At 45.1% G+C, this 18,142-nt stretch overlaps 2 protein-coding genes across 2 annotated transcripts in view; both read left to right on the top strand.

Moving 5' to 3' along the window:
* Positions 1 to 4,167, top strand: part of col7a1l (collagen type VII alpha 1-like) — a 53,450-nt gene extending 49,283 nt beyond the window's left edge. The window contains exons 71-79 of the mRNA XM_047022717.1: positions 5 to 361; positions 510 to 617; positions 940 to 984; positions 1,453 to 1,527; positions 2,072 to 2,128; positions 2,278 to 2,322; positions 2,595 to 2,837; positions 2,963 to 3,016; positions 3,620 to 4,167. Of these exons, the coding sequence (XP_046878673.1) occupies positions 5 to 361; positions 510 to 617; positions 940 to 984; positions 1,453 to 1,527; positions 2,072 to 2,128; positions 2,278 to 2,322; positions 2,595 to 2,837; positions 2,963 to 3,016; positions 3,620 to 3,631 (996 nt within the window). The 3' untranslated portion in view covers positions 3,632 to 4,167. The remainder of the gene's footprint in view (positions 1 to 4; positions 362 to 509; positions 618 to 939; positions 985 to 1,452; positions 1,528 to 2,071; positions 2,129 to 2,277; positions 2,323 to 2,594; positions 2,838 to 2,962; positions 3,017 to 3,619) is intronic.
* Positions 4,168 to 5,860: 1,693 nt separating this feature from the next.
* On the top strand, positions 5,861 to 17,527 carry si:dkey-117n7.5 (uncharacterized protein LOC559444 homolog). Its single transcript, XM_047023246.1, has 28 exons — positions 5,861 to 5,984; positions 6,119 to 6,154; positions 6,765 to 6,791; positions 7,199 to 7,258; positions 7,569 to 7,694; positions 7,798 to 7,869; positions 8,447 to 8,482; positions 8,603 to 8,662; positions 8,785 to 8,829; positions 8,986 to 9,021; positions 9,475 to 9,510; positions 9,606 to 9,662; positions 9,789 to 9,860; positions 10,280 to 10,351; positions 10,507 to 10,542; positions 10,662 to 10,742; positions 10,838 to 10,891; positions 11,024 to 11,077; positions 11,166 to 11,228; positions 11,305 to 11,367; positions 11,751 to 11,867; positions 12,785 to 12,862; positions 13,759 to 13,812; positions 13,970 to 14,018; positions 14,604 to 14,840; positions 15,923 to 15,988; positions 16,745 to 16,930; positions 17,148 to 17,527. Exons 1-28 carry the CDS (start codon positions 5,898 to 5,900, stop codon positions 17,165 to 17,167), a joined length of 1,980 nt encoding a protein of 659 aa, XP_046879202.1. The 5' UTR covers positions 5,861 to 5,897; the 3' UTR covers positions 17,168 to 17,527.
* The last annotated feature ends 615 nt before the right edge of the window (positions 17,528 to 18,142 follow it).

Here is an 18,142-nt window from a genome sequence, read left to right as displayed (position 1 = left end):
GAAGGCTCTAATAAATGAAACAGTGGAAGGCCCCACATTCTGGGGGGTCACCTCTAGAAACAGGGAACAGGACCCTGAAGGAATCAGGACCAGATCCAATCAGGACCCTGAAGGAATCAGGACCAGATCCAATCAGGACCCTGAAGGAATCACGACCAGATCCAATCAGGACCTGGAAGGAATCACGACCAGATCCAATCAGGACCTAGAAGGTATCCGGTCTAGACCCAGTCAGGATCTGGAAAGGATCCGGTCCAGACCCAATGGGACTGACACCATGGAGGTCTTCAGCACAGATCCCTCTCTCAAGGCTACTCTGACCATGAAGAATGCTACCTTCCAACACACCTCATCTGAAACGGTACAGTGTTTTCTAACTTTCCTTGCTGAGTTATCTAATATAGTCGATGTCAGTTGTCTGATAAGTGGAATCCCAAACGTGTCTTTGTATGCAGTTGATGTATGTGTGTGTGTGTGTGTGTATGTGTATGTGTGTGTGTGTGTGACAGAGGGTCTCAGGACTCCCTGAGGCAGCAGTAGAGACGGTTTTCCTCAGTCAGGAGGACTCCGTGAGCAAGACCTCTGGAGAGAAGAGGAGAAACAGGGAGCGTGGAAAGGTGACGCTGCAACAGGGATTCCAGAACTCTGCCAGAACTCTAACACCACCTTCATTCAGGGGATAAACTAAAACCACGTTGATAACATTCACGTATAAAAGTCCTTTCACGCGTACTGTTCCCCTAACTTTCTAAATATTTGTGACTAAATAGATGCTTAAACCACAAAGTCAAACAAAGACAACTGAAGAAATCAAAGCAATGTTCTGTTTAATGACCAAACTTCAAAACAAATCAAAAAGGTCGATTTGGAACAGCGTTGACAGACATAATGTTCTAAAAAAAAAACTTGACAACTTGTAACTCTGACGTTCTTAACCAGGGCAAGGGACACAAAGGACGTCACAAAAGACAAAGGCGACGCCCGGTAAACCCCTGAACGTGAAGCCTTCACCCTCGACTGCACACTGACGATGTCTAGCTATGAACCCTATCTGTTCCTTAACAAGCATCCTGTGACTGAGTTAGCAGTCTCTTTCTAAGCATGCCCCACCTCCCCTAACCTCAGGTGCCTAAACATCACTAATGGACTGATTTTACGTACTGTCTCTACAAATGCTGTATTTATTCTAAATTGAACCTGAACTAATTAGAGTATTTTTTGCCACAACCCGTGTGTAAATATTATTTGGTATTACATTTCATGATACTCGCAAAACTAAAAGCATGCCCCTTTTCTTAATGATTGTGTCGCTTTGACATAAATAGTTCCACATGTGTGGAACACATTTGGAACATGTGTGTTATTACAATTCTCACTAGACTGCTGGTGTTGCCAGTAATATTAATACTTCTCTCACATGACGCACTGATTGCGTTTTATCTCTTGATTAAGACAAGTAATCAGGAAGGGGAGGAGGAAGAGGGGGATGAATATTACGATGGCGAGGAATACGGCTATGTATACGAGGTGAGTGGTTGTCAGGGAAGATGATAGACTTGGCACAATGTGTCCTTAACTACAACCCTCTAATTACAAGAGTCACACTCTACAATCCCTCCACGACCACTTCCTTCTCCAGGTAAGGTTACGATTGGTTATACATGAGTACCCAGAATGCTCGGGCACCCACGTAAACGTCCAAACTTTGGCAGGCTCATAATCACAGGTTCTTCTTCTGAAGCGTGTGTGTGACCTGTCAAGCTTCAGCAAGGTCCCCAGAGACAGGAAGTTATGTAGATCTTCTCCCACACAACATGATGGGAGAGGAAATGGTGTAGTATAGGTGATTAATATCAAGCCCACACACAAAATGGGTAATTTAATTATTAAGAAAAACTAATTGTGATCCATCAACTATTAAGAGATGAACCACATCTAGGATTAATTGTGGGTGTCCAAAACTTGTACTTAAAATTATTTACTGAGCTAGAATGACATACTATCTCTGTGATATCCAAAACACTTGCACAGTTGATGTTGCTTGACAGTTGATGTTGCTTTTCTGAAACAGGATGAGTTGTTCACCGACGAGCCGTTCCTTTCAGAAGAGGAGAGAGGGAATGAACAGGTACCCTTGATCACGGTCAAGTTTATTCAGAGTTTTAGTCAAATAATATACTTCAAATTTCAACTCACGTAAATGCATGTTAAATTATGTATCCACTGTTTAATTCAGTTGAGGATCACTTGGTTATAGATTTTCCTCCCGTCTTGCAGTTTGTAGTCACCACAGAAAGTTCATCAGATCTAATAAGCAAAGAGGTGAGCACATTCAGTTGCGAATTCCACCTCGGGCATATCACTCAAACTCTAAAAACTTTAAAATTACATTTACTTGGAATGTAACTAGAATAGTGAAACTGGCCAGGCATGCCATTAAAACACCAGCCTTTCTGTACTGAGAAACCCCCCAAAAAGGCTACAGACTACCAGACTACAAAAAGATTACATGTAAGATTAAAACTGGCGATGGTAGCTTTCTTGGGAGATGCAAGTGTTCTGTCGTGTTAGATTAAGACTGTTTTCCTCTCCAGGAGGAAACTGTCTCCACGGCTACAGCAGAGGAGACGGTCTCCACGGCTACAGCAGAGGAGACGGTCTCCACGGCTACAGCAGAGGAGACGGTCTCCACGGCCACAGCAGAGGAGACGGTCTCCACGGCCACAGCAGAGGAGACGGTCTCCACGGCCACAGCAGAGGAGACGGTCTCCACGGCCACAGCAGAGGAGACGGTCTCCACGGCTACAGCAGAGGAGACTCCAAATGGAGCAGGAGAGGTACAGTAACTACACCCTAACTACACCCTAACTACACCCTAATTACACCTTTGGCATGTCTGAAGACATCCTGATGATGAATCCTGTCCTACATGTTTCTCATCCATCATGTCCATCAAACGCAGGAGACCCTCCCAATTCTCACTCCTCCTCCAATCACAATGGAAGAAGCGGAGAAGGTAAGACTGTGTTAGATTCCCCTCCGTCAAGCCTCCGTCATGTTTCATCACTAACCATGTCCAGTCCCACACCTGTCTGAGAATCAATCGGTCTGTTCCTTCGTAGTGTGTTGTAGTTGCATGGACGCGACACGCAAGAGCCTGAAGGAAATGAGTCATTGGTATTCCCAAAACATTCATGAATGTCTTCTCCAATTTATGTATTTCCTGTTGATACCAAATGACAAATCATTTTCTTGATCTTGGCACTTTCAGACCCTTTTCTAACATTAAATCTTGTCTTTACTAACATTTGTGAAAATTTCACCAGTGCAAAAGAGTCCCACCCTGTAGAACTTAAAGAAACAAAGAGAGACACAAATACTTGAAAACGTTCACAAATTGTAGTTCGAAAATGATACTCATAGTTTTCAGTCAGCTTGCGATGGACGGCAGCATGCACTGAGCATGTTCTCTAAACTCTGCTTGAATGGGAATGTAAAACTTTAAACCAAACTTATCACTCTTTCAGAATGATACAACATTTTGAAGAAAGGTATCCCAACAATATACACGTTTTTAATATTTTCTCTTTTTTTATTTTGACTTTTTTTTCTGACACAGGCAGTTTCCTAAATCCTGACTTTTTGTGACTATTGAGCTGTAATGATATGTAAGCAAATGAATGTTGCTTGGAAAGTATGTATAAACTGTGAAGCGTATCGCTGGTGATGAGCTGCTTGCCCCGAACTTGACCAGAGTAACATGAGGAGGAAGTCTTTTCCGTCGCGCAATGATGATGTCACTCGCCCAGGTCAACGCCCATGACAGGAATCATGCCTTTCACCAGGTGTCTGTTAGCATGTGGTATAGAGGGTAATTTTTCAAGAGAAATTTAACATTAAAGTAACATTTGAACATAACACATCAAGTCAAATGTTATGCACATTCGAAATTCCAACCATTGGATGTTTGTTGCATTTAATTGTAGCTTTACTTTGCATAATTTTATTTATTTATTACAGACCAAACTTTTTTTTCCTCCCAGCTTCACTAGTTCTCATTAAGGTATACCTATTATTTTTCGCCTAACTCAGTTTCCTGATATTAGTTTATATCTGCAGAACTCAATCCATCATCTAAAACATATTTATTAAAAACTTGGGAAAAGATTGTATTTTGTTTATTTTCTCCTTCAGGAAAAATGAGTGTATAAGCGCTGTTACCATTATTCCAAATAGAAAACTAGATTAATGTCCTCCTCTTTTACCTTATTTTCACTGGTGAAATTTTCATGCTAGGAAGTCTTCCTTTTGTATTTAACCTGCGTGTGCATGTCAGTAAACATGTTAAAATGTCTCCCTGAACAAGTCTACGAGTCTTCCTTAAAATCTACTGTCATAATCATATACGTCACATTACATTAAATGTGGTTTTATTTGCACTTTTGGCAACACTTGAGACAAAGTTTACTTTAATTACCAGACAACAACACTGTAGTTACATACACACACACAGATATATGAGCAAGAGGAACGACGTAGCTAAACCGGAGTAGAGTGTCATGTTAACTAACTACATTACACTTCATTACACTTCACTGCACTTCAGATCATGGTGTACTCAATGGGCTTTCCAAGGCTAAGTGGATGTTAACGTTAATCTTGAGGCCCAGACACACTTACGTCGGTGGTTTCTGAAAGAGCCCCATGTTTGTGATTGGTGTAAATCAGCAGGTGCCCCTCTCCAAAGTAAGGGTAAGGAAGGACGCACAAAGGCCTGGTTACACGGTAAGGGCAATGGCTGTTCATGATCTTGAAGGCTGTCTTTACAAACCGTAGAGTTCACGCAACATCATTGGTAAATACGGCCGCAGGTATCCTAAATGGTTTGCTGTTTCCAGGCATACATGCCAGGACCCCAAGGAGGAAGAAACCGATTCAAAGATGCACGAAACGTAAATTGATTTACTCATCGATCATTTAAATAATATAAATCATTTACACCTTTTCTTTCTTCAGATCAGTATGTTATGCCCTAGTGGACGCTAGGATCAGAATTTGAATAGTTTCACTATAAAGTAAAACATTTATAAATGTCAACCTTTTTTTTGTCTTTGAAAGTCACAATCTGGAGCAAGAGGCCAGGAGATGCTGAATGTAGGTGTAGTTCCTTATTAGATAGAGTCTTAATCCTATCACCTTATAGGAGGAATGTTAAACTTCTTCCAAACATGATTTATTTATATCATCATATGTGGTTACAGAGAAATAAACAGGAAAACAGCAACCAGGAATCTCACACTGACACCTCTCTAGAGAAAGAGAGGAAGAGAGGGGAGGAGAGGGAGAGAGAGAAGATGAGAGGGGAAGAGAGAGAGAGGAAGAGGGGGGAGGAGAGGATGAGAGAACGGGAGAGGGTGAGGGGGGGAGAGATGCGTACAGAGGCAGGGGATGAGAGAGAAGGACCTGAAGCAACCCTAGCGAGGGAGAGGCTGTGGCAGAGGGAGGAGAGCGACGTGGTAGAGAAGGAAGGAGACGGAACAGAGGACGGAGGAGAGCTGGACCCTGACGCAGAGTTTGGGGAAGAGGAGGAGAGAAGCGGAGACAACGATTGGGAGGGAGAAGAAGATGTGGACAGAGAGACAGACAGGATGGAGATGGAGAGAGAGAGGGAGAGGATGGAGATGGAGAGAGAGAGGATGGAGCTGGAGAAAGAGAGGGATGCAGAGCTGGAGTTAGAAAGAGAGAAAATGGATAGGGAGAAAATGGAGCAAGAGAAAATGGAGAGAGAGATGATGGAGAGGGAGAGAGAGCTGGAAAGAGACAGGATAGAGACCGAGGGTCCGGGAGAAAGAGATCTGGATAGAGAGAGAGAGGAGTGGGAAAGAGAAAGGGAAGAGATGGACAGACAGAGAGGAGGAGAGAAGGGATATGATGGGGAAGGAGGGGGGACAAGATACCCTGGTCCAGAATATTTCCATCTGAAGGTATGTAACCTACAGTTCAAAAACAACCCAAAAAACCTTACATACTTTTTTTACATATACTTTTTTTTTTTATCTGGTACATAAAAACTACGTTCTTACGTTCTACTGTTCCTGTTCTGTCCCTGTTTTTGAAGGGTGCCCCAGGGGAAAATGGACTTCCTGGGCCAAAGGTGAAAACCGTAATGTTAATGATCTTAAACAACACAGTCAATCTTGATAAAAGCTCTTTTATCAAGAACTGAAGACGATCAAACCATGTAGACTGCCCCAGCACACCTGTTTGCATTATAATCAGATCTTTTAAATTGACAATTGAATGTGACAGTTGAAATACTTCTGTTAAATGAAAGGTTAATGACTGCTTTGTTGGATCAATCTTAACACACGTGTTTCCAAAGCCAGCGTTTCCTAGGCGCTATAATGTCACAACATCAGATGTATCACCACTGCTCCCGCCTACCCACATCTGCCACCCAATGACGTCACACCCCTCTGAACCTCTTCTCCTGTCAATCAAACTGCTTCGCTCAGATAGAACCCTGCCCTTTGATGTCGCCAGAGTTCTATTTTGGATTTCTGATTCGCCGAGACGGCTAGATTAGCACACACAATTCCCAGTTAGCTAGGCACACTGATATGAAAGTTATCCTTGGAAACAATGTGTTCTTTTTCATCCCAAGCTGTTTAACAGAGGCTGCTGCTACGGTGAAAAACATTTGATGAACTGTAGATAGGGCCAGAGGGCAACTGTTTTACTTCCGTTACTCTGTGTTTACTCAGGGGGAAATTGGCGAGAGGGGTCAAAAGGTATGTTTGTATAATTCAAATGCACATTAACTCAATCAACAATCAGTGGAATATATACTGAAAAGTGGCTTTTTGGACCATTCCAGTTTGTCTTGTATTAGGAGTGCAGTATCTGTGTGTGTGTGACTGTTGTGTTGTGTTTATGGGGTCAGGGAGATGCAGTATCTGTGTGTGTGACTGTTGTGTTGTGTTAATGGGGTCAGGGAGATGCAGTATCTGTGTGTGTGACTGTTGTGTTGTGTTTGTGGGGTCAGGGAGATGCAGTATCTGTGTGTGTGACTGTTGTGTTGTGTTTGTGGGGTCAGGGAGATGCAGTATCTGTGTGTGTGACTGTTGTGTTGTGTTTGTGGGGTCAGGGAGATGCAGTATCTGTGTGTGTGACTGTTGTGTTGTGTTTGTGGGGTCAGGGAGAGCCAGGACTGGGTCACAGAGGTCCAGATGGTCAGGCTGGACCACCAGGACAGAAGGTAAACTTCATCCTGTCTGTCTACCTGTCTGTCTGCCTGTCTACATGTTTGTCTACTTGTCTGTCTGTCTCATATCTTTCTCATTCTCCACAACTCTCCGTTTTTCTCTATCACTATCAATTGAATTCCATTCATTCAATTTAATAAAATGATTTGACATGGTGATGAAAGACCAAGGAAACGTTTAATTAAAAACAACGGGTCTGCAAATTACACATGCTTTTGAAAACACAGTTAGTGAGCATTAAAACAAAGTCTCAAAATTATGAATCCCCCCCCTCCAACCCATCACTCTCTCTCCCTCCCTCAGGGCGAGCCAGGTGAACCAGGCCCCCCTGGGGCTCAAGGTATTCAGGGTATCAGCGGTAACCCAGGGACACCAGGTTCTCAGGGCCCGCGAGGGCACCCAGGTGACCCAGGAGAGCCGGGGAGAGAGGTATAGAGCAACAGCCCCTCTTCTCTATCGAACAAAACAACTACTAGTTTAGCTGCTTTTTTCTTCATCTGCATAACTGGTCATGAACGTTTCTCCTCTGCAGGGAGACCGAGGCAGACGGGGGAAGAACGGATCGCCTGGGACCCTCGGAGGACAAGGAGCACCTGGAGCACTGGTACGATGTCGAGAAACATAGGAAACTTAGCTTAGCCTTGCACTGTGTTAAAGTAAGATGGGAGCATCAGCTATTGCCTTACACTGTGTAAAGATAATAACGTTAGCCTAGCGTAGCCTTACACTGTGTAAAGATGATAACGTTAGCCTAGCGTAGCCTCACACTGTGTAAAGATGATAACGTTAGCCTAGCGTAGCCTTACACTGTGTAAAGATGATAACGTTAGCCTAGCGTAGCCTTACACTGTGTAAAGATGATAACGTTAGCCTAGCATAGCCTTACACTGTGTAAAGTTGGTAACATTAGCCTAGCGTAGCCTTACACTGTGTGAAGATGATAACGTTAGCCTAGCGTAGCTTTACACTGTGTAAAGTTAGTAACATTAGCCTAGCATAGCCTTACACTGTGTAAAGTTGGTAACATTAGCCTAGCGTAGCCTTACACTGTGTAAAGATGATAACGTTAGCCTAGCGTAGCCTTACACTCTGTAAAGTTAGTAACGTTAGCCAAGCCTAGCTTTCCTTACACTGTGTTGACAAGTAATATGTGTCATGATGGATGTTTCCTGGTCTCATAGGGCCCGCCAGGCCTTGCAGGGACGAAGGGAGAGAAGGTGAGGTAGCCGATGCTATGCTAAGACCTACACGGAAACTTCTGCTGTACTTACGCTTCTATTCGCACTATTTTGACGTTGCTTTGGATTAAATGTTAAAACGTAAATGTATTTTTCCAGGGTGACAACGTCCCAGGAGAACCTGGTGACAGAGGTATTGCCGGGATCCCAGGTCGAAGGGTGAGATGTTGATTCCCTGAAACACTACCACAGAGAAGAATCTGCCCCTTTATCATATTAATTATACATTTTTTTATAATATATAGATATAGTAAGGTTTATTTATGATCTGTGTGCTGCAGGGTGAAAAGGGCATCGCAGGTGTTAAAGGAGCATTTGGACACGCAGTAAGTCATGGACATGAATCTTGAGACACAAAACTATTTTATTAGTAAATAATACAAACCTATTTTATCAGTAAATAATATACCTATTAGTATAAGTACACCGATTTAATGACTAAGAAAAATTAGCTTTTCAATATATCAACCTTTCTCTCCTAGGGTCCAAAGGGGTTTGCTGGCAGTAAGGGGGAAAAGGTACAGCAGAGTCAGACTCCCTAAAATCTTTCACATGAAACATATATATTTAAATAACAAATACATTTGGTGGTTCACAGAAAACGTACTATATTTTCAGTCTGCTTTGGTCCTATTTTTTAACTCAAGGAGATTATTTTTGTTTGTTTGCTTTGACAAGACTGATGTTTGAGGCTTCAGTCAAAGTGTCAGCAAGTCCATCTCCCTTCGTCTCCTATTGAAGGGTCTAGACAGCTATCACTTCTGTTACCTCAAACTTTCCTTGGAACATTTTGTCTTTCAACCTTTTCCACCAAGCTCAGCTACGGTCAGTCAGGTTTAGGTATAAAACTGGACCTGGGAAACTATAAATCCCAAAGACGAGATATTTGAGAGAGAAGTGTGAATAGTATCAGTGTCTTTATAACATACAATTTTAGTTAAAACCCTCTTCCAAAATGCCTCTCTTCACAGGGTGACAGAGGACTGCCAGGAATTACAGGCGAAAGGGTAGGATACACGAACAACATGTTCTTATCACACAGGTAAATAAATCATCCCAGCATGTTTGATGTGAAGGCTGACTGTTTTATGGCTCCTCACAGGGCAGCCCTCTCCAGATCCAAGGGCCTCGCGGGTACAAGGGGGGCAAAGGAGAAGGGGTGAGATCAGGGAGAGAGCTAGGGAAAGGCCCGGTACCCCCCAGTACCTCTTGCTACGAGAGCGCATGCTGACGCAGCGTGTGAGCACGGGAAAATATGTTTTGATCGATTTGTTTTTGGTTTTAGGGAGCTCGAGGATCTCCGGGTTTTGACGGAGATAAAGGAGAGAAGGGCGAGGATGGACCTCCTGGGTTCAAGGTTCTGGATTTGTTTGTTTTTTAACATTGTAGCACAAATACACAAAACAAAAAATATATTACATTTACATTTAGTCATTTAGCAGACGCTCTTATCCAGAGCGACTTACAGTAAGTACAGGGACATCGTCCCCAAGGCAAGTAGGGTGAAGTGCCTTGCCCAAGTACACAACGTCATTTGGCACGGCCGGTAATTGAACCGGCCACCTTCTGATTAATAGCCCGACTCCCTAACCGCTCAGCTCTCTGACCCCTTGATATGAACATGTTAGTCTATGTTCATGTAAAAGATCTGGGTGTGTAAGACATTTGCACAGTACTGTGAATATACTCACAGTCACATCAACATTATAACACACACCCACACACAATACCCGCAGTGCCAATATTTAGTTTCACTGTGATGTGACATCACCTCAGGGCCTCAAAGGAGACGCAGGAACCAAAGGAGGCGTCGGGCCCTTCGGAGCCAGAGGTCCAGTCGGACAGAAGGTCAGCACCAGTCTTCACTGGACTGTCTAAAGTATTCAACAGCTTCCAAAGCAGCAATTAGAAATATGCTTTGTAGCTATTGTTTTCTGTTTTACATGTATGAACAGGAAAGTGGCACTACGATGTTGTTGTTTTGGTTGTGTTTGTGTTGCCAGGGAGACAACGGGGAGCCTGGAGCCAATGGTGTCGTGGTGAGTCGTTCTCTCCTAAATCACAGCTACAGCAATACACAGCAATACACCTAAGAAAGTTTTGTCCATAAGATGTCTTGCAACAGCTGTGGTCCTTTATTGGCTCATTTTCGTCGCAGGGTCGCAATGGTAACAACGGATTGGATGGAGAGAAAGGGGACACAGGAGACGAAGGACAGCAAGGCCAGAAAGGAGACCAGGCGAGGATATAAACACGCTCGGAGATAGCCTCCAGAACAGATGCTCATGTTTATTATCAGATGAGAAATATTGCTTCATGTACTTTCCTGTGCAGGGGGACATGGGCGAGCCAGGGTTACCGGGAGACACTGGGGAGAAAGGAGAGAAGGTAAGGATGTATGAAAATAGACGGTAGCTCGTTACAGGGATTATCGTCAAACGATAATTGGAGGAAAAGTATTTCTGTAATGCTTGTCTGTAAACTCTGTTGTTGAGCACGGCTGCCCGTGTGTCTGGACAGGGCTTCCGAGGTCTCCCTGGACGCATGGGAAGTCTGGGGTTGGAAGGAGACAAGGTGAGTCGTAATGTAGAACTTTCTGGCACGCAGAAAAAGTCAGTTATCCAAAGCTTGTTCTGAATGCTGTTGTGTTGTCGTCACCAAGGGGGATATGGGCTTTCCTGGCACCCCTGGTAACCCAGGTCTAAATGGACTGACTGGCCGGAAGGTGAGTGCCATGCTGGCACACACATGAACACACTTCCTGTACGTAGAAAACGTCCTTTAAATGTCCGTGTTGACAGGGTGACAAAGGAGATGGAGGCCTAAATGGCGTGGAGGGTTCCCCGGGGGTGAGAGGAGAAAAGGTTGGTCAATACTAGCTGTCAAACTGTGTAACATTTTTTATTTGTTTAGTGAACAGCTCAGTTAAAATAAGGAACTGAGTTGTTTTTTCTTTTTCCTTGAGGAAAAGGGGGAGTTTGTTAAGTATAACTGCGCATGTGCGGTTCGGGGCGAAAAGTTTAGAAGTGAACAATGCCTGTGATGCATAAGAACTGAGTGCTCCAGTGGAGTGATATATTTAATACTTTTGTTGTCGTCTATTCGAGTTAACATGTACACATGGTTTATTCTGTTTGGAAACAGGAACGGTATCACAGCATCCAAACCTGACGTGTCCAGCTCAAGTTTGGTTGTGATCAAACGTTTGTGTTGGTTCCCATAATGCCTTGTGTCTTGTCCTGTGTAGGGGGCCACAGGTTTCGCCGGGTTCCCAGGGTTCAAGGGGTCTTCAGGGGCCACAGGGATGGATGGAGTGCAGGGCCGACCAGGGCCAGCAGGACCTAGGGGCTCCCCAGGACACAAGGTGGGACACACGGGTGTATCAGGGTGTCATGTTGTTGGACATGTGGACATGTGGACAGGACATGTGGACAGGACACGTGGGCAGGCACACACTGAGATGTAAAAGGATGTTGAGTCAAACGTGGGCAAGAAAAAAACTAGCCAATCACCCTCTATTATAAACACACACACACACAACTTACTGTACATTTTGAATCTTCAACAGCTATATTTGTGTCTAGAAACCTTACTCACTTAAGGACAACTGGGGACGGTGACAAGATGGAGAATGAAGCGAGCTTGATTACAGGCAACACATCTGTCTGTGGTGTGCGACAGTGAGAAGGGAGGACACTCCTATGTATAGCAACCCTTGCTGCTGCTGCTCCTAATTAACTCACAGAGAGAGCAGGCTATTTCTGCCTATGGGGGGAAACAAAACTTTCAAACTGAATCGCATGCAAATGCCTCCTTTCAGCAACAATTAGCAGCCTCTTGATGTTGATTGGTCAGATCTTTAACAAGGTCTTTCCAAGGGGACAGTTAATTGTGGTCCATTTTGATGTGTTGCCTGTTTAGAATCTGTAGTGGATACAAGTACGAGCCTAATTATGAGTCAAAGTTATACCTATCCGCAGAGGAAAGCAGTGACCTAACCCTGATGTTGCTGTTAAAAGTTTTTGTGCAAATAAATGAACAAACTGAGGTCTGTGTGGGTCTGTGTGTGTGTGTCTGTGTGTGTCTGTGTGTGTCTGTGTGTGTGTGTCTGTGTATGTCTGTGTGTGTATGAGCACAGGCCTGCGTGCTATTGCAGGGTGTGTGTTTAAATTGAAGTTGAATTGTCTAATTGTCTTCCTCGGGGAGAGAGCGGGGCAGTCGAGGGACATTGTACATGTGTGTCTTCAAACACAACGTGACTCGTCTAATGTCTTTCCTCAGGGAGAGAGGGGCAGACGAGGTAGAGGAAAACCGTGCCAGAGGGGTCTTTCTGGCACCGCTGGACTGAAGGGGGATAAGGTAAGGCAGCCTGAGACACAGCTGAACCAGCCAAGGACCGCGTCACCACGTCGCCATAACAACACAGCCTTCTACACATAACTCCAGCCAGGAGTCCTAACTCCAACCAGGAGACCTAACTCCAGCCAGGAGACCTAACTCCAGCCAGTCAGACCTAACTCCAACAGGCAGACCTAACTCCAACCAGGCAGACCTAACTCCAGCCAGTCAGACCTAACTCCAACCAGGCAGACCTAACTCCAGCCAGTCAGACCTAACTCCAGCCAGTCAGACCTAACTCCAGCCAGTCAGACCTAACTCCAGCCAGGAGACCTAACTCCAGCCAGTCAGACCTAACTCCAACAGGCAGACCTAACTCCAGCCAGGAGACCTAACTCCAGCCAGTCAGACCTAACTCCAGCCAGTCAGACCTAACTCCAACCAGGCAGACCTAACTCCAGCCAGTCAGACCTAACTCCAACCAGGCAGACCTAACTCCAGCCAGTCAGACCTAACTCCAGCCAGTCAGACCTAACTCCAGCCAGTCAGACCTAACTCCAACCAGGCAGACCTAACTCCAGCCAGTCAGACCTAACTCCAGCCAGTCAGACCTAACTCCAGCCAGTCAGACCTAACTCCAGCCAGTCAGACCTAACTCCAGCCAGGAGACCTAACTCCAGCCAGTCAGACCTAACTCCAGCCAGTCAGACCTAACTCCAGCCAGTCAGACCTAACTCCAACCAGGCAGACCTAACTCCAGCCAGTCAGACCTAACTCCAGCCAGTCAGACCTAACTCCAGCCAGTCAGACACCTCAGTATCCACTCCCATCTGCGTATCTCGACAAGTAGTCTTTGCCATAAATAATTGATGAACCAACTGGAGATGCACGTTAGAAAACGTTTGTTGTCTCTGCAGGGGTTGTTTGGACCGGACGGAGCCAAGGGAGACAAGGGAGAACCAGGCCTCTCTGTGAGTAGGAACCTGCATCCCGAGTCCTCCCTCAGACTCACATGTAGACTGAAGCTAAGCCAACAGGGACGGTGTACAGATTGGGGCTTGACCCGAGGGCGTTGTAAGGACGACCGCCCCTAACTGTGACGCTGTTCTGGTCTTCTTCTACCTTGAGGTTGAGAAGATGAAGGAGCTGGTCACACTGGAGGTGGTAGAGAAGTGTGGTGAGTATGGGAGGCTGTGTGTGTGTGTGTGTGTGCGTGTGTGTAGGCATGTGGGCATGCACGTGCCTGCGTTTATAGAACCTCCTCATGTGTCCATACATGCATGCCCTCATACAAAGATGAGATACATGATTAGTGGGCGCATGAGTGTTTGTGCGTACACTACGTTTAAGCATGTGTGTGCTGTCAGTGCGTTTGTGTGTGTATACTGTAAGAGTGTGTGTAAGTGTGTTTGTGTGTGTGTTCTAGAGCTCCCACTGCTGTAGCAAGGCACCCCCTGCGGTGTTCCATCTGGTGTGTTCTGGTGTGTTCTCTAAGCACCGAGACTGTGACATTGGAGTCATTCACAAGCACGAGACCTGGCTCAATGACCATGCACCAGCACTACGCCCAACGCAATTCAGAATTGAACACAGCAATTATTATTGATGAAGGAGACACGCATAAAAACGTGTTAGATCCCTTTCTTAGCACGAGGACAACTTTGCCACGAACAATTATTATGCTCGGTTTAAAAACCGTTTCTATCTTTTTCTATCTGCTGTTTCATCTAGACATTCAAATCTGTGTGTGTGTGTGTTACAGGGCCAGACTACCAGCGGATGGTTAAGTCCACAGGCTCTGCTACTGCCAGCTTGCTGGCAGGAGATGGAGGAGCGCTGAGGGACGCATCATCCTTCACTCGCCGCCGGCCAGAGCAAGACAGGGGGGAGGAGGAGAGAGAGGAGAGAATACTTGAAGGAGTGTTGGGTTCCACACCCGGCTCTCCTCCACACATCCCTTCACAGGTGGATGGGACCCCACCCCACGACAACCTCCCTGGTAACACTTCCCACCTCTGCTCTCACCACAACATCGCAAACAAAAGAGGTACAGGACTGTGCAACAGTCTTTGGCACAAATTGAAAGAAATGCTTTAAAAAATAATTAAATGTAAAAGACAAAACTAAAATGTTTTCAACATTGCACTTTTATACTGCCAAATAAATACAGAAGACAAATTTACGTTTAAGACAATGTTCACGTCAAAAACGTGCCTAAGCCTTTTGCACAGTACTGTAGATTCAGACCACACCTGCCATCTGCAGGATCCAGGATCAACCAGAATAATGCATCTATGATGAGAAACTTGTTGATTGTGCGCTTTGTATTTCCTGCATTCATAAGTGTAATATAATGAACTCAACAATGACAGAGTATGGTTTCAGTCAGTGTTTCATGACACGGCAGATTCTCAGGGAACAAAAGGTTGAGGACAAATAAAAGAAACGTACAGAAATAGAGCGAACGTTGTCAGTGAAATGTTTCACAGTTCGTTGTCTCACTAAGCCCCCAGGCAAAGCTAACTTTCGCTGTCGATTCGTATTTGTTATTCCACAATCAAGAAATTATTTCCGCAAGCAGAAATAATAAAAGATGATCTCTTAACATCGCCATGGTCAAAGTCCCGATGTAATTTACATATTCACAATGTTCAAAACAACAACATCTGAAGAGTAACTTGATAGCTGAGCTAGCGGTGTGTGACAAGTAAAACAAATGATAAGTTACTCAAATTCACGCACACTCACATTCGTGTAGAAGTTGACATGAATCATTCCACATTGATATGCTGAACATACAAACAGACAGACCACTGATATGTACAAGGCCTGAACCTTTCCCTTCCTTGTTAGCAACACTTAGGCTTTCCCTTTATGACAGCATGAGCTGAAGAGGCATTTCGCTAAACACTCCAGCTGAATCCTAAGTGGTGTGAGTGCAGATAAGGTGTTGACATTCATCAAGAGGAACCTGTGTTGATTAGTGGAGTGTGAGTGGGACCCGGCGGCCCCCACTTATACCTAAATGGTTTAATCCGCCTGTCTGTGAGTTAATGAGTCCCTTCTGCCTCCGGCTGCTAGACTCTGGCCTGGACGGGGGTGTGGAGAGGGCTCGGAGGCGCAGGAGAAGAGTTGAGAGAGCGACAGGTGAACGACAAACGGATGAAGAGATTGGCATCTTTCACTCTCTTTTCCTTTCAGTGTTTCTCCATCCTGTTCTCTCCATCTCTCTTTCTCTACGTGTTCAGCAGCTTCTCTCGCTCCCTGTCATCCGTCTGTAATGAGTGTGGAAGAACAGGAGAAGATTGAGGGGGCGAGAGATAAGACCACACTTTAATCCACTGATCAAAGTGTGTGTGTGTGCGCGTGTGCGAGTGTGTGTGCGTGCGAGAGTGTGTGTGTATGTCTGGGAAATGTATGAATGGGTTTTGCATAACCATTCCATCTTACAAGAAGGATAAAAGACAGATTATGATGTGAGAACACAATCACTGACTCAGCATCTGAAGAGGCATATGTCTCAGACAAGTAACAGGCTGATCATATCCGACTGCTGCAATATCTTGTTCCTTCTCATTTTGTTAACTTGAAGGATTTATGGTTAATATTGAAAGGTATTGTTTGGGGTCATCCTGTACATTACTTGTCATTCTGAAAACGTTTCCAAACCTTCCCTCTGGCACTGTAAACCTAAGATGCAAGAGAAACATTGAGTCTAAACTACCGCTTTCAAAACACAATGCCCCTCACCGGGACAGCAAGGCTGCATGTGTACCAGTGTGGTTACCTCCATTCTCTTCCTTCCTTCCCGCCACACAGAACCACATTCCTGCCCCTTCACAGGATTGACCATTGACAGGATTGACCTCTGACACGATTGACCTTTGACCCCTGCTTTCACAGGATTGACCTTCGACCCCTGCCTGGAGCCGATGGCGGAGGGGGGGTGCTCGGAGTACGCCCTGCTGTGGTACTACCACCCTGCCTCTAGAGCCTGCAGGCCGTTTGTGTACGGGGGCTGTGGGGGCAGCAGGAACCGCTTCGCCAGCAAGCAGGAGTGTCAGGTGCATTGTGGGACGGAGAGGCCAGGTAAGCAGCCAGGTGGAGGAGGCTGTAAAAGTGGGGATAGTATTTTGCAAAGGGGGGGAAGAGGGGGCAATGAGAGGGGTTGGGTCAGATTTTGAAGGGTGATTTGGGAGTTCTGATCCAATCAAGAAATGTGTATATATTTTGACCCAATTTTGTGTATATATTTTATGAAGCAAACCAAAACACAAATATTTAAAAGCGTTGCTTATGCCCACAGGTCTTGAGCCCAGAAGGTGAAAAGTGTCAGTCAAGACTTTTGTCTTTTTTTGTAAATGACCAAATGTACATTCTTTACATTTTTCTTTGAGTTGTATTTCTCATTTGTATTTAAGGTAAACTAAGTTTAATTATCAGATCATTTTAAACTCACCATTTGTTTGTGATGAATAGTTTTTCATATATTATTTGTAACTGTTTGGAGAAACTGTATTTTTACTAAGGGTTGATTTGATTTAGATTTATAAACATCACTGATTAGCCTTGAGACTACTGATAAATCGGTCATTTCACTGTATAACACACACCATAATAAGCAATGACACTGTGTACGTGAATCGATTTCACAAACTTGACTGTGAGTGTTACAAAATAAAGTGTCTCTGTGCATGTACAGTGTGTGTGTGTGTGTGTGCACGTACAGTGTGTGTGTGTGTGTGTGTGACTACACACGCCTGCATGTGTAAAGGGATGTGTGTGGGTGGTGCATCGTGACCCTACTTTCTCCTGTATTTGGATAGTGTTCTATTTGGCTGTGATGAAGCTTGGCTCGTTTCCTGGTCTGAAGCCTCCCTGGTTTTCCTGCCCCAGGAACATCTCTCCTCTCGGTCACTCTGAGAATCTCCTGAGGGCTGGACGGCTCAGAGTCTGCTCCACGAACTGTCTCCTCCATCACTCCCTCTCTTTCTCTATCTGGCGGCCTGTTTATCCGTTGGTCTGTCTGACTCCCTCCCCACCCATCTGTCTGTCAAATCATCCGTCCATCCTCCACCACGCACCTGATATAAAACCTCCAGTATCCCAGAAGGCCGAGGGGGTGAGGTAACACAGAGGCTGCTTGGCTGCCGACGCCTCTCGCCCAGTACATATGCCCTGGCAGCAGGGGGCGCTGTCAGGCAGGCTGAGAGCCAGATGACCCACCCAGCAAGGAAGTGAGAGGCCGTATGAGTGGACACACCACCCACGCAGACTGAGGGTGGAGGGGGATTCCTGAGA

Source organism: Hypomesus transpacificus, chromosome 7, assembly GCF_021917145.1.
Source record: "Hypomesus transpacificus isolate Combined female chromosome 7, fHypTra1, whole genome shotgun sequence".
Classification (NCBI taxonomy): Eukaryota; Metazoa; Chordata; class Actinopteri; order Osmeriformes; family Osmeridae; genus Hypomesus; species Hypomesus transpacificus.
Note: the sequence above shows the minus strand (reverse complement) of the source record. Positions and strands in the feature narration are given on the sequence as shown.